This window comes from Erythrolamprus reginae, chromosome 11 (genome assembly GCF_031021105.1).
Source record: "Erythrolamprus reginae isolate rEryReg1 chromosome 11, rEryReg1.hap1, whole genome shotgun sequence".
NCBI classification, from domain to species: Eukaryota; Metazoa; Chordata; class Lepidosauria; order Squamata; family Dipsadidae; genus Erythrolamprus; species Erythrolamprus reginae.
The window spans coordinates 21542633-21559157 of NC_091960.1; the positions used below are offsets into that span (position 1 = coordinate 21542633).

The 16525-nt window shown below is 42.4% G+C and overlaps 1 protein-coding gene across 1 annotated transcript in view; it reads right to left on the reverse strand.

The window, feature by feature from the left end:
• The window catches only part of CSMD2 (CUB and Sushi multiple domains 2), a 930229-nt gene that overhangs the window by 227193 nt on the left and 686511 nt on the right, over positions 1-16525 (reverse strand). Inside the window, exons 30-33 of the mRNA XM_070764517.1 lie at positions 8640-8834; positions 8070-8186; positions 2979-3092; positions 783-878 (exon numbers count right to left, since the gene is read on the reverse strand). Coding sequence (XP_070620618.1) covers positions 783-878; positions 2979-3092; positions 8070-8186; positions 8640-8834 — 522 coding nt within the window. The remainder of the gene's footprint in view (positions 1-782; positions 879-2978; positions 3093-8069; positions 8187-8639; positions 8835-16525) is intronic.

The following is a 16525-nucleotide window of genomic DNA, read 5'->3' on the forward strand; positions in this document are numbered from 1 at the left end:
TTGTTATTTTGTTTGTTTGTTTGTCATTATTTTGTTACCTGATCAAAATGTAGACATCAAGAAGTTGGTGTGTGCTAAGAGAGGTGGCCACTGTCAACTCTAAGAGAGACTGTGATGAGGGAACAATTTCAATACAGACCTAGATCTGTAGCCATAATTCTTTTTCAGATTGTTGGTTGCTAGAAAGATGCCCTTGTTGTAATGGAGAATTATTCAAATAGTTTCCATTTGTTTTGAGGACTCTGTCGTTTCTTATTATCATTTATAATTTTACTTATAATTTTGCAAATGAGTATAGATGGATCCTTACAACATTTTTTAAAGAATAGCAAACTAAATCAGTTGGGTCCATAATAAAATTCTGCTATTGAGTTCTCATACCTAGCAAACTGGCCAAGTTTGGAATTTTTTATTCCATTCCTCTTCTATTGAATTTACAGCCCAACCCTACCAGACATTGCCTAAATTCTGACTATACACTAAGGCCCACACTCTGATTAGCAAAATTCAAGTGCTTTCTTCACATAACATGTATTGTGTAAACAAGTGAATGTCACGAGAAGGTGAGGAACAAAAGGAAAAAAATGGTGCAATAAGATTTTATGTCTGAGCCCAGAGGAGTTCTGAGTTTACATTTTAAAATCACTGTAAATTGCAGTACAGCATATTCTCCATTCAGAAAACTTCAGGCCACAATCTTTCCTATTATTTCTGAAGAGCTTATGCTCTATTTTTATTTGACTGTCACAGTCAGCAGAGTTATTTCCAGACTCCTCACCTACCTTGATAGACAAAATGGAAACCTTTTGCTGTGGCCTGCCCTTTGGCACTGAATTTGATCAGTATTTGGTTGGTGGTAGCCAGAGGCAATGATTCACCTAGGAAGGGAGGAAAGAACAACCTTCAGCAAAATACAATAAAGTAAGAAACCTCTTCACTAGACTTTGGGGCCACATTACCACCTATTTTTTACAAACGGCACACCTACAGATTAGGTAAATTAAATTCCAGGAAAGTAAAAGTGTTGATTTGTGAGAAAATATAGCACATACAAACCCACCCACCCCCAAATATATGAAAACAAATAAGTTTAAAAGCAATACATAAACTTTAAATGAACACAGGAAATAGATTAAAATGAAAGCAACTGACCTCAATTCACTAAAAGGACTTTTGGATAATATCTGGGAGAATCAAAACATCTATTCCTGTGACCCCAAAGGCCAAAAAGTAGGTATCTGGTGAGACTTTGAGAGAAGGCATTCCACAGAAGGAATATCTTTTCCTATCATTGCCTGTTTTATTGCCTTTATCACAATAAAACAGGCAATGATAGGGAAAGATATTGTTAGAATTATATAGCAATAATTACATTGGTCCTTCCCTATCATACATCAAATACATTTCAGAAGTAGTACGTCACACACAGTCTAGACCCGGGGTCTCCAATCTTGGCAACTTTAAGACCTGTGGACTTCAACTCCCAGAATTCTGGCTGAGGAATTCTGGAAGTTGAAGTCCACGGGTCTTAAAGTTACCAAGGTTGTAGACCCCAGGTCTATAGGCTACCATATGAGGACAAATGCATTGCAAAGAGCACTTGAAGGTGGGAGATTCTTCTAATGTAATCTACCAGATCCTCTGCATGGATTGCCCCTGTGACTATGTAGAATAGATGGGGAGGAAACTGACCACCAGATTGCAAGAACACAAAGGAGCACTCAGACGAGAAGACTGAAATTCATTGGTAGCCATACATTACCATGAACAAGGACATATATTCATACTAAAATTGTTGGTCAAGCAGGTACAAAAATAGCCATCTTGTTTTGAATTCTTTAAAATCTTTTTTTAAAAAAATTTCAGCATTGTGCACGTGCATATGCACCCACTTGTATATAGTGCGGAAGGAAATGAACCGGCAACGAGGTTAGTTAGAACCCAACCCTGAGCCTATTGACTTCTCAGCAATCTCACTGCTACATTCAGGATCAGCTACAGCTCCCAGAACATATCCATTAGTAGTCCCATCAGAGATGCTATTCCGCCAGTTCAGACCGGTTCGAGTGAACTGGTTATTGCCAATTTGAGCAGTTTGGAGAACCGCCAAATCCCACCTCTGGTTGCCCTCATCCTGCCAGCCCTGCTATTACCTGTCCTATATTCCCTTTTGTTTAGCTCAGCTGATTTACATGGCAGAGTGGATTGCTGCACCTTGGGTGAGCTAAACAACAGCTCAGCTCACCATTGCTGACACTGAGGGCAGTTTTTTAGTGCTGCCATTTTCAAACTATGTGTGCAAGCCAAGTGCATGCATGGAAGATTGGGCGCACGCAAGGATGAGGCATGTGGGAGTGAAGCACTCACTCATATTTTTGGTACTACAGGGGGAACTGCTAGGTAAATTATGTGACTCCCATCCCTGAGCCCCATGTAGAGCATTTTACAGTAGCCCCACAAATAAGTGATCAAGACATGAATTATAGTTGTCAGAGTGTAAATTAGATCTGAGTTTGTTTGTTTTTTACTCAGTTTCATTTCTCTATAAATAACACCTCTCATGAAAATTATCTGAACAATGGTGGACTAAACTTCCTTTTCCCTGTAGGTTGGGCTGGATATCGCCATGGCTAAAGATTTTAGACAATCAAAGAATACACTCAAGTAGCCATCATAGAACTGATATCACAGCAGGATGGGTGGAAGGGAATGCGTAGACTGAAAATACATAGCATGATCCTTTGACACAGAGGTACCCAAACCTGGCAATTTTAAGACTTGTGGATTTCAGCTCCCAGAATTTTTCAGCTGGGTGGAGAATTCTGGGAGCTGAAGTTCACAAGTCTTAAAGTTGCCAAGTTTGAAGACCTCGGCTTTAACAATTCCACAATCAAGGCATGGCTACAGTTTTTGATGGATATCTCTTAGGAAGCTTTTTTACCCACAGGTGGAAAGAAAAAGGCAGAACCTCTCCTTACCTGTATGAGAACCAGAGAGAGAGCTGAGGAGGCGAGAATGTTGGTTTGGACCATCATGGACTTCAATGATGTCATGGAGGGCTGTCTGGAAGAAGGCAAACTGGCCAAATACCACTATCAGTGGGAAAGAAAGAAAAGTAGGGCGTTTAAACATAGAAGAAGGTGCACACATTGACTATTACTCTCTATAAGACCAAACTGGTGCCCCTGGCAAAGCTCAAGCTAAAATGGAGTTGAGAGATGTGTAAAGATGCTGGAATCCCAGGATTTTTAAAAAGAGCTATTAATGCACTGACTCCAACTCTCTGACCAGTTCTGGAATCCCAATTAAAGCATCCCTGTCATTTATTTGTTTTATTCATTAAATTTATATGCCACTCATCCTGCTGTCCAGCATCCATGTGAAACATCAGCTTTACTCAAATTCAGGACTTTTGAGATATGTGGACCGAAACTCCCAGAATCCCCAAGCATATTGAAATGCAATCTGCCAGCTGTCTGGATTGCTGCTTCAGCTGTCAAATTGCTCTTACAGAACTTTTTCCCAAGATTCAATCAATATTTTTCTTCCATAAATTAAAATGATTATTATAAACCTCCATTCTGTGATCAGAACATACTCATGGCTTTCTTCTGTGTGATATACTTCTATTCTACATGATAAATTCCCATTCACTTGTACTCATTCCTTGTTCATGGTCATGTTTACACTTATACATATTTGACAAATAAAATAAAATAAGGTAAAAGAAAATAAAATAATAAAAGAAAATATCTCATTTTCTGTGTGTATTTGACCAAATATTGAAGTTAGCGGATATAAATGAATTTAATATATTTTTCAAATTCCGTTTCAACATGGACTAATATGCTTAATAACATTTGGTCCTCACGGGATATGATCAGGAAAAGAGGAATGTATGAAGAAGGATGGAGCAGTGAGGGGAAGAAGAGGAAACCGACTTAAATTTGGTGGGCTCTTTTAGAGAAGTTTCTTTCACTGAGAGCAGGGGTAGGCAAAGTTGGCTCTTCTATGACATGTGGACTTCAACTCCCAGAATTCCTGAACTAGCATGATAGGCTTAGGAATTCTGGGAGCTGAAGTCCACAAGTCATAGAAGAGCCAACTTTGCCTACTTCTGACTAGAGCAAAGTTCTTCAAACTTGGCAACTTTAAGACTTATAGACTTCGGTTCCCAGAATTATGGGCTTTGAAGTCCACTAATTTTAAAGTTGTCAAATTTGGGACCGTAGACCTAGAGTTTTGCAGAATCTTTAAACCCCTGCAATTAGACATGGGCCACTTATTTACTGAACCAAGTAGGATATGAAAGACTCTCTTCACCATTTTATGAGAGCAGAGGTTTGAAGCACTGGAGTTTTCATCCTTCTAATCAAGAAGAGCCATTTGAAATAACTTCAATGTGTTGTGGCCAATGGATCAATTTGGGATATTATCTGCTGTTGTTCTATTTCTGAAGCTCTACCTTTGCTTGCCCTCTTCAATAATTCAAAGAGGCAAAGGATAGACACAGGAAATATTAGAAGTATACAGATATGAAGGACAATTTTGATTTGAATCCAAGCTCATCCCACTTTGAATTGATTTTGCTACACCAGTGCACTAGCTGATTTATCCAATCTGTTAGTTTATAGCAGAGGTCTTCAAACTTGGCAACTTTAAGACATGGAATTCAACTCCCAGAATTCTCCAGCTGGCTGGAGATTTCTGGGACCTGAAGTCTACAAGTCCCCTGGTTTATAGGTTTAATAGGTATAGCTGGAAATATTCTGGGTCTGGTTTATTTGAGTTTGAATCACAGCATGTTTGACCTTGAGTCATAGGAATTTATGGTTTCAACCGGTGGGAGGTGGCAGGATACACATTTCAAAATGAATTATTTATGTTTAATTGCAATTCTTTTAAAAATGAGCTATACTCCTGCTTTGAGATTTTCCTACAAGTAACAAGCAAGACATACATAATATGGAAAAAAAACAATAATTTTTAAAAAGACACACTGATTGCTCATTATTGAGAATGGCCAAATGGTAATCAGTGAACCAAGTTTGGCATTGACAGATTTTTTTTCCTGCTCTGTGATAGCCCTGCCAGATTTTAATTGCGACATTGTAATAAATTTCATACCTGGGAATAGGAGAAAATTTGCAAGCTGTGAAAGATTGAACCTATGATCCCTTTGCAGGTTTAAAAAATACTGCATATTTCATCTCTTAATTTTTAAAACTTAGATTTCACTTTAGTTCTATAAAAACAGACTCAATGACACTCAAATGCTAATAGAGTTTTTAGAAATAAAACAGATATTAAATTTATCATATGTAGGATCATTTTTGCTTAATGCCAGGGGGGAAATTATTCTTAACAATAAGATTAATTTGGCAATGGGAGCAATGATCCATCTACTTCACTTAGATGTGTCCATATATGTTCAAAAATAGACTTTCAGTGTGTGAGTGTGTTTGTGTGTGTGTGTGCGCGCACACGCGTGTGTGTGTGTTGACTTGGATTTCTCCATTGACCAGGACATTTCAATGACCCTTGTCAGCTCTACGACTTTATTTTTCCATTGTTACTGAAGCTAATGGGCATTTAGCTAGTAACATATCGAATAGCCATAAACAATGTCAAGGCATAGTAGAGGAAACATACAGCCATGTATCAAAAACATTTGTTGTACTGATTTCTATGCAGTTTTATGCCAAAGCACTAAAGCTCCTTGAAGCCGTAAAAATTGTTAATGGCACATACATAACTCACAGTCTATAGAAAAAAAAACAACCCTCTTATTTATTCTTTCAGTGGAATGTCTGGCAAGAAAATCAAGAAAGATATAAATAAGGACTTAATTCCAAATTGTTAGTCTAGAACTAGGTTCACAAACTGGTATTCTCTAGATCAGAGGTCCCCAACCGCCGGTCCGCGGACCGGGACCGGGCCGTTGGGGTTTTCCAGCCGGTCCGCGGCGCCGCTGCCCTCCCGGCAGAGGACATTATGCAGGACAGGGTGGGGCATCGGGCAGGGCGGGGAGAATCAGGAGGCTCCTTTGGCGGCTGGGGGCTGCCTGGCTTTGTGATTTTGGCTGGGGGGGAGTTAGGAAGGTCCTACTTCTCCCCCCCCCAGCCAAAAACTCAAAGCCTATCTGCTGGATACGGGCGATGAGCGGGACGAGCGGCGCCGAAGCCGGTGGCTGTGGCAGCTGCTGCAAGAGGCTTCCGCGCCGCTCTGTCCCACTCATCGCCCGTATCCAGCAGATAGGCTTTGAGTTTTTGGCTGGGGGGGGGAGAAGTAGGACCTTCCTAAGTCCCCCCCCAGCCAAAAACTCAAAGCCTATCTGCTGGATACGGGCGATGAGTGGGACAGAGCGGCGCGGAAGCCTCTTGCAGCAGCTGCCACAGCCACCGGCTTCGGCGCCGCTCATCCCGCTCATTCCCCGTGTCTGGCAGAAGCTGCTGCCCGAGTGCTCTTGGCTGGCGGGATTCAAAGTGCTGGGGTGGGGGGTGTCCTGACAGCCCCCACCCCACCCCAGTGCTTCGCCTCCCGCTGGGACACCCCCCACCCCAGCACTTTGAATCCCGCCGGCCAAGAGCACTCGGGCAGCAGCTTCTGCCAGACACGGACAATTAGCGGGACGAGCGGCGCCGAAGCCGTTGGCTGTGGCAGCTGCTGCAAGAGGCTTCCGCGCCGCTCGTCCCACCCATTGCCCGTATCCAGCAGAAGCTGCTGCCCGAGTGCTCTTGGCCGGTGGGATTCAAAATGCTGGGGTGGGGGGTGTCCCAGCAGGAGGCGAAGCACTGGGGTGGGGGGGCTGTCGGGACACCCCCCACCCCAGCACTTTGAATCCCGCCGGCCAAGAGCACTCAGGCAGCAGCTTCTGCTGGATACGGGCGATGGGTGGGACGAGCGGCGCGGAAGCCGGTGGCTGTAGCAGCTGCTGCAAGAGGCTTCCGTGCCGCTCTGTCCCACTCATCGCCCGTATCCAGCAGATAGGCTTTGAGTTTTTGGCTGGGGGGTGGAGAAGTAGGACCTTCCTAACCAGCCAAAATCACAAAGCCAGGCAGCCCCCAGCCGCCAAAGGAGCCTCCTGATTCTCCCTGTCCTGTGGAGAAGTGTGGAGGGCTGCGTCACTAAGCTCCACCCCTCCATAACCCCACCGCCATATGACCGAAGCCCCGCCCCCCGGGCCGTGGAAAATTGGTCTAGCTTAAAGCCGGTCCCTGGTGCAAAAAAGGTTGGGGACCTCTGCTCTAGATCAGTGGTATCCAAACTTAGCAACTTTAAGCCTTGATGTTTCTGTTACCTACAGCTTGTAAATATCAATTTAAGGAGTCACAAGTGCCTTGGTGTCTTTTCGGTTGACAACATTAGCAAACTTTGCCAAATGCAGATAATCCTCGATTTACAACACAAGAACCTATGATCCTCAAGGCATTCCCACAATGGTATAATCAAAATTTGAGCTGTTGTATTTACAACATTTGCAATGTCCTGGGGTCATCTAAACCAAGCTGGCTTTGTGGCTAAAGTGGGAGTAGGAACCATGATCTCCCGGCTTCTAATCCAGCTCCCTCATGACCACACCAAACCAGATCTCATTGCCTTTAAGTTAACCTTGACTCCTGCTGATTACCCAAATAAGTGCTTGCCACTTTCTAGCCATAATTTCAGATCCTTGATTGATTCCTTCCTAGGGCTTAGAGAAAATGATTGGCCCAAAATCACCATGCTGGTTTCATGATTACAGCAAGACTATAACCCCTGCTCTCCCAGTTTTAAGCCTGGTGCCTTAACCAATAACCTAAGCTGGTTCTAAGGAATAAATCTACCCTGGAGAAATTATTTTAGACTTTTTTTCCCATCTTCAGGATAAATAGAGAGAAGTCATCCACATAATTTTCTAGCTGGCAAATTTGGTGTAGACTCTTGAAAATCCCTGTACTCTCAGTAACAATTTCCACCAATCTGTTGAGTACCATTAGGAATTCCTGACTCATATTATCTCTGCTCACTTCTTTGTATCAACAGTACAACCAGAAAAGGATGAGAAAGCATGAACAATAGGGATATACCATAATCTTTGGGCACAACGATGAAATATAGGCACACTTGTTCACTGGTGTAGTTCTGAGGATAATTGGGGGACAAGACGACACCATCAGGTCCTGTGTACTGACCTCCACATGGTGCTAAAACACGGAGAAAGGAAAAATGAGGTTAGTTTCTGATAATTGCCTTCTTTTTCTTCCCTAGATTGCTGGCCCAAAACACTCTATTAATTCAATGGGCAATAAGCAGCAGGCATGGTGCAGAATGCATCTTAAGCAGAACCTGTGCCTGATACATTTTTTATAACTTATGCTGCATTATACACTGGGAGCAATAAAACCCCAATGAATGATTGTTCAACAGGATTTGATTTCAAATGGTACAGAATTGCAAGGAATGCCCTAGATAATGAGATGGTTGGCTTATAGGACATCATATGGAAAACAAAACATTCTTGAAATGGAAAAGTTATTCTAGTCGCTCTACAATTCTCATAATTTCACTTGTAAGATCAGTTCTCCTCTATCATTTGTAAGTATTTGAATCCAAAGAAGAGTGATGCTCTACTTGAATTCAGAACACCTCCAACTTACCTGTACACATGGGCCTTGGCTTGTTCCACACAGGTTTCCCATCTCCTCCCATGACACATGTCACAGTGGATACCCCTTCAATCACATAACCACTGTCACAGTAATATGTGATTGTGGAGCCCAATTTTAGTTCGCTTCCTGCTCGACTCCCATTCTTAATCAGACCTGGATCAAAACAGGATTCTCTGGGGTTTTCTGGAAAAAAATACACAATTTAAACATCAATTTCCTGATAGTTGTAGCCTTGCTTTCTTAGGATCATTCAATCCCATTAGACTGTTGGGGAGAAAGAAATGCTTCACTATCTGGAAAAGCCACATGCAAACATTTTAGATTACAATATGTATATACAGGAAATTGAATAAGGTCAAGGATATGTTAAGGAACCTGGAGAATCCTGGTACAAAGTTCTATATTTATTATTTTATTGTTAAATAGTGACAAAAAGAACAAGAACAACATGCAAAGCTAAAAGTACAGACAATATCAAAAGGAAAGAAACAAGCAAAGTGCATTTATATATATACACACACACACACATATACATAAACACACACACACACACAAAAGTATATCAATTAACAGTAACAATGTAGTAGAATGTAGTCTGGATTCCCAGAAGGGAGGGGCTGCCTCCCAGAAGGCATAGAGGCAGCAGAACATGGAAAGCTTCATGAACAGGAAGCTGTTAAGATGGTTTCTCCCTAGCAGTTCACAATAATTCATAGAATATATCTATAGTTAAAACAATACCTTGTCTTACGAACTTAATTGGTTCCGGGACGAGGTTCGTAAGGTGAAAAGTTTGTAAGATGAAACATTGTTTCCCATAGGAATCAATGTAAAAGCAAATAATGTGTGCAAACCCATTAGGAAAATCCAAAATTTAAGGCTTAAAAAAAAGTGGTGGGCGGACAAAGTGAAGGCTAATGGAGTGGAGACGGACAGCGAGGAGAAGTGAGGAATGGAGGTCCTAACAAAGGCTAACACAGCCCCAAATTGCTCCAAAATCCAAGAGCTTCCTACCTTGCCCCAAATCACTCCAAAAATTGCCCCTCCAAAAGCTTCCTACCTTACCCCAAATTGCTCCAAAAATCACCCATCAAAAGCTTCCTATGTTGCCCCAAATTGCTCCAAAAATCGCCCCTCCAGCCACTTCCAATGCCACCCAAATCGAGGTCCTACTGAAGGCAAATAGAGTGAAGAAAGGCAGCAAGGGTGGCAGTCATTTGGATGCCAGTGGAGTAGGAAGAGAAAGAAAGGAGGAGGACAAGGGGGAGGAAGAGGAGAAGGAAGAGAAAGAAAGGAGGACAAGGAGGAGGAGAAAAGAAGGGGGAGGAAAAGGAGAAACATAGAAACATAGAAACATAGAAGTCTGACGGCAGAAAAAGACCTCATGGTCCATCTAGTCTGCCCTTATACTATTTTCTGTATTTTATCTTAGGATGGATATATGTTTATCCCAGGCATGTTTAAATTCAGTTACTGTGGATTTATCTACCACATCTGCTGGAAGTTTGTTCCAAGGATCTACTACTCTTTCAGTAAAATAATATTTTCTCATGTTGCTTTTGATCTTTCCCCCAACTAACTTCAGATTGTGTCCCCTTGTTCTTGTGTTCACTTTCCTATTAAAAACACTTCCTTCCTGGACCTTATTTAACCCTTTAATATATTTAAATGTTTCGATCATGTCCCCCCTTTTCCTTCTGTCCTCCAGACTATACAGATTGAGTTCATTAAGTCTTTCCTGATACGTTTTATGCTTAAGACCTTCCACCATTCTTGTAGCTTGTCTTTGGACCCGTTCAATTTTGTCAATATCTTTTTGTAGGTGAGGTCTCCAGAACTGAACACAGTATTCCAAATGTGGTCTCACCAGCATTCTATATAGTGGGATCATAATCTCCCTCTTCCTGCTTGTTATACCTCTAGCTATGCAGCCAAGCATCCTACTTGCTTTCCCTACCGCCTGACTGCACTGTTCACCCATTTCGAGACTGTCAGAAATCACTACCCCTAAATCCTTTTCTTTTGAAGTATTTGCCAACACTGAACTGCCAATACAATACTCAGATTGAGGATTCCTTTTCCCCAAGTGCATTATTTTACATTTGGAAACATTAAACTGCAGTTTCCATTGCTTAGACCATTTATCTAGTAAAGCTAAATCATTTACCATATTACAGACGCCTCCAGGAATATCAACCCTATTGCACACTTTAGAGTCATCGGCAAATAGGCAAACCTTCCCTACCAAACCTTCCCCTATGTCACTCACAAATATATTAAAAAGAATAGGACCCAGAACAGATCCTTGTGGCACACCGCTTGTAACCTGACTCTGCTCAGAATACTCGCCATTAACAATAACTCTCTGATGTCTACGCTTCAGCCAGCTGCAAATCCATTGAACTATCCAGGGATTAAGTCCAATCTTCACTAATTTATCTATCAGCTCTTTATGTGGAACCGTATCAAAGGCTTTGCTAAAGTCCAAGTAGGAAATATCCACGGCACCACCTTCATCCAACACCTTTGTGACATAGTCAAAGAAATCAATGAGAAAGAGATAGCAGGGCTGTCAAGGAGAGCAGAAGTCAAAGCGAGACTGTCAAGGATGGAGGAAGTCTCTCCCAGTGACCCAGAGAAAAGAAGCTTTCACTTCGATTTGGGCAGCCTTGAATCAAGGGAGCATTTTGCCTTCTCTGGGTGCTGGGGGAAGAGATAAGTCTGTCCCAGGGCCCAGACAAATGAGAGGCATGGACTCATGGAGCTCAAGAGAGGAGAAAGGTGTGAGGGAAATGAGCAGAGTGGGGTGGACAGAAACGGGAGGCAAAGACTCATGGAGCTCAAGAGAGGAGAAAGGTGTGAGGGAAATGAGCAGAGTAGGGTGGACAGAAACGGGAGGCATAGACTCATGGAGCTCAAGAGAGGAGAAAGTTGTGGGGGGAATGAGCAGAGTGGGGTGGACAAAAATGGGAGGCAGAGACTCATGGAGCTCAAGAGAGGAGAAAGGTGTGGGGGAAATGAGCACAGTGGGGTGGACACAAACGGGAGGCAAAGACTCATGGAGCTCAAGAGAGGAGAAAGGTGTGAGGGAAATGAGCAGAGTGGGGTGGACAAAAATGGGAGGCAGAGACTCATGGAGCTCAAGAGAGGAGAAAGGTGTGGGGGAAATGAGCACAGTGGGGTGGACAGAAATGGGAGGTAAAGACTCATGGAGCTCAAGAGAGGAGGTGTGGGGGAAATGAGCACAGTGAGGTGGACAGAAATGGGAGGCAAAGACTGATGGAGCTCGAGAGAGGCTCTTTTCACCTTGTTTTGTTGAGACTGCCACCTCTTGCCATCTCTCACTGTCCCTCCCCCCACTCCGTTCGCCTCAGCTTCGTCTACACGCCACTTTTTTTAAAAAAAAACTTAATGTTTTGGATTTTCCTAATGGGCTTGCACCCATCATTCACTTTTACATTGATTCTTATGGGAAACATTGTTTCATCTTATGAACTTTTCTTCTTACGAACCTCATCATGGAACGAATTAAGTTCGTAAGATGAGGTACCACTGTATATCTAATACACTGATATAAGTATTATTTTAACCTATTGCATTTTGTGTAAACCAAGCCCATATTTTATATTTGTCCATACAAAATCTACATCTATAGGCACTTTGTTCATAGCTGACAAGTGCAGTCACTTCCTCAATCCATTGAGTAAAATGTGCCATCCATTTATCTTTCTGATGGGACAATATCAATCCCCCTTGCGGTCAACAATCTTAAACACTCATAGAACCAAAAAGGCCCTAACCAGAAGCCCCCTATTCAATTCTCAAGCTGACCAGAAGTCTGGTTTCCCCACCACAGAGTCTCCTTCTAATGCGACATCCTTTTTCCTCTACCTGTCCTAACCAAAAGACCTATCAATTGAGAAGATGATTAGAAATCTCACCCCTTGCCATAGAGCCTCCTGGCATGTCCTGCTTTCTCCCACCCAGTAGCAGGTTGCACCTGGTAAGTCTGGGATTGGGGTTCTGGTAGCAGAAATTGAGATGTGCACACATCTGTGTCCAAGATGTGTCCCATGCACAATTTCTACACATGTGCAGCAAGAAAAATCTCATGCAAGAATGCTCTCGCATGTGAGATTTTGCCAATTTTCGGCGAATTTTTGCTTCCATGCATGGACGGAAGCAAAGAAATCGCAAAAAATCGCAAAAATCTCATGCGTGAGTGTGTCCTCATACAAAATTTCACTTGTTGCATATACGCAGAAGCCAAATCTTGTGCCAACAGGTGTACCCAAACCCACCTGATGCACCCGCGATAGTCCTGAAGACTGCATCAGTAGCGGCCAGTAACTGTAATACCCACCTGCCCCTACCCTAACTGGAAGCTCCTGTTAAAATTGTGGTGCATGTGGATCCAGAGCCATGGGTTGCTGATTCCTGGGCAGGGGTGAGCCCGATCCGGAATGGTGGGGAACGAAGTTCTGGTGGCGGCAATGTAGCATGTAGCCTAGCTCTGGTAGCGCTGCTGGGCATGCATGCATATGCATGCACAAGCGGTGCTTTCTCGGACCACCATCTTCCCTGTTGCGAGCGCTGCCTTCCCCCGTCACAAGCCCCATGCTCACTTTTTGCACTGGTTCCCCCTCACTGCCTGCGCTTGTGCCGGCTCCCCCCCATCGCCCGCGCTGTCGCCGGTCACCTCCATTCACCCCCTCGCTTGCCACTCGTGCTGCCTCCCCTCACTGCCTGCGCTCGTGCCGGCTCCCCCCATCTCCCAAGCTGCCGCTATTCACCTCAGTTTGCCCCCTTGCTCGTCGCTTGTGCCCCCCCACAGCCCGCACTGCCACCATTTGCCTCCATTTGTCCCCTTGCTCACTGCTTGCCCTGCCTCCTCCCCACCATCCACGCTGCCTCCGTTTGCCACTTTGCTTGGTGCTCGTGGCACCTCCCCCCCACTGCCCACGCTCACGCTGCCTCCCCCCACCGCCCACGCTGCTGCCATTTACCTCCGTTCACCCCCTTGCGGCACCGCCGTCGCTCGCCGCTCACACCACCTCCCTCACACCGCCCACAGAAGTGAGAAAACCCCCAAAATATTGCATGCACGCATCCTCGCGTGAGATTCAGCTTCTGCACATACGCAGAAGCTGAACTCCATACAGGGCACATGGGCATGCACCCAGAACGGGCCGGGAATGGTGGCCCGCCCCTGCCCCTGGGCTACAGAAAGGTCACAGAGAGAATCCCTTTACAATCTATTTACATAGTTTGTTTGTCAATTCCAAATACTAGCTCAAAAGATTGTTTTGTTAACCATGTTAACCATAAAATTCTTCCAATGTGAATACCCAAACAACCATTTCTAGGTTGTTATTCAGGAACAAATGGGTGAAATTCCCCAGTGCCACTGATGTCATGACTACTGATACTCAAATCCATGTAAAGTTAGATTTATAGCTCTTGCAGATCACTCTCTGCAGCCTGAAATGGAGCAGTCAAAGTGAATTGCTGAATTCAGGGTTAGTGGAATATCTTCTTATTAATTCCAGACTTGGCCTGCTCAGAGGCCAATTACTGTCTGCCTGTCACAAGAATGGATGTTGCAAATCTCTTCTTTCAGCTCAGGGGAAAACAGAGGTTCTGGTCTTAAGCCATGTCTAGCCAAGGCAGAGACCTCATGGGTCTATCAATCAAGACATTTCATATTATTTGCTTGTTGAAGTATAGGATCCTACATTCCTGTTCCTGGCATCTCTGTCTGAAAAACATGCCAGAAAGACTGAAGAAACTCAGTCCCTGATCACTGCCTATGTTTACTAGAGATCCAGGACTCAAGACAGGTTCAAGCAGACCACTTTGCATGGTTGTGTGTCAAAAAAAGGCAAGCTAGTCATGCAATTGATGCTTCATCCTCTTTTATGGAGCATCACAATATAAATTTTTTACATGTTATTCTTAATTGTTTTTTAAAAAATCTTGTCTTTATAAATTAAAAATAATTTATATTAAAAAAGGTAGTGTGAGATCCGCAATACTTTTGCAATGCTTGGAGGGAGGTTAAGATGTCAATCACACAATTTGCAGCAGCCCTCTTGACTGTTTTTCCTCTTTCTGAGACCTTCTGGATTCAATTCCAAGAAAAATTGGGGAATGCCATCTGGTGAAAAATGTTCCATTGTTTAAAGAGAAGATGACAATCCAAACTACAATTATAAGTTTTTGTTAAGGATCCCTCCTTATGAAAATCAGCAAGGAAACAAGCTGCTTTTTTCTGAGTAGGCCAATTACTATCTGCAGTGACTTTAATTATAATCAGGGTAAGACAATATATAATTATACTCAGGATGGAGATAATTCAAAACAATGGTATAACTGTTGGAAAAGAAAGAGTAGGACCTGACAAACAGAAATCAAGAAGGAAACTTGATAGAACCAAGTTTGGTGTAACCTTTCATCACAGCTTTAAGCAGAAAGAACATCTACAGGTGTCTAGATACATGTGAAAGAAGCAGAAAGCATTTTTCTTTCAAGAGCTACTTATGGATAAAAACAACAAATTATGTATTGTAATGGAGAAAAAAAAACAACTTTCAAATCCATGTCAATGATAGCTCCTGAATGTCTGACTCCACAGCCATAGAGCAGACCAAACAGGAATAGAATTAATATACCTTGGAAAATTCAGGAATTGCAAAAGCTGCTGGAGCTCAATTCTTGCTGCACATTAATCGAGAAGATGCTGATTGTAATAAAATTTATATTTTAAAAAAACCAATTCCTCAATCATCACTCCGGCTGAGCAGAGGTCCCTTTCCAGAGTGAATCTCTTAACCTGATGAGCAACATAGTCTAGATAATTGAAAGATGATTACAGACAGGTTTGTCACCAAGGAAGGGGCCCTTTTTAATTCAACGAGGTTTACTAAGCAGATGAGCATGGTGGTCATTTTAAACAGACTGATAAAAAGATAGAAATACTAAAAATCAGTCAAGAAATAAAGAAATTAGCTAAAGGTGTGTGGGGGTTTCCCCCTTGGTTTCCCGTGTGTAATCTTTTCTTTTTTTTTTCTTCATGCATAAATTATAATTAGAGGCTTTGATTAATCCAGAGGTTTTGTCATTTGAAAATTGCTCATTAAAAGACCAAAACTTTTATTTTAATTGTGAACAGCATGGCCCTGGCACAATCAGAAACTATTTTAAAAAAAACTATACGGGAATTAGATTTTCACCCAGAGGAGGAGAATACTTTTCTCCCTTCTTTTTTTCTTTTTTTGAAAATCTCTTTATTAATTTTTCTTATATCATTCCCATCACATATTATTTTCAATTACAGATTATACATATTCTCAGTTAACATTCTGACAGTAAGTTTTGACCGGTTTCATTTCATTATATACATTGTATTTCATATTTTTAAATTCTAAAATCTATTACGTTCATTAATTATACACGGTAACTGTAGGTTGTTTCAATTGTACTGTTGTTTCATATTATGTTGCTTTTATGTTCTCTTTTGAACCCATTCATGCCATTTTTGCCATGTTCTTTTTGATTCTATTAATTTATTTCCCTTAATTGAATTCGTGAATTCGTCCATCTCTACACATGCATATATCTTATCTATAATTAAATCTTCCGTTGGTATCTGATCACTTTTCCAGAGTTGTGCTATCGCAATTCTCGTGGCGGTGTTTATATGTGTTGTGAGGAGCATTGTTTGTTTTGAATAATGTTTTCTCCAAACTCCTAAAAGCATAGCTTCCGGTGTGAGTTCTATTTCCTCTTTCGTAATCTCTGTGAGCCAAGTATGAGTTATTGTCCAAATTTTTTGTATCATGGGGCAGGACCACCACATATGGAAAAACGTACCT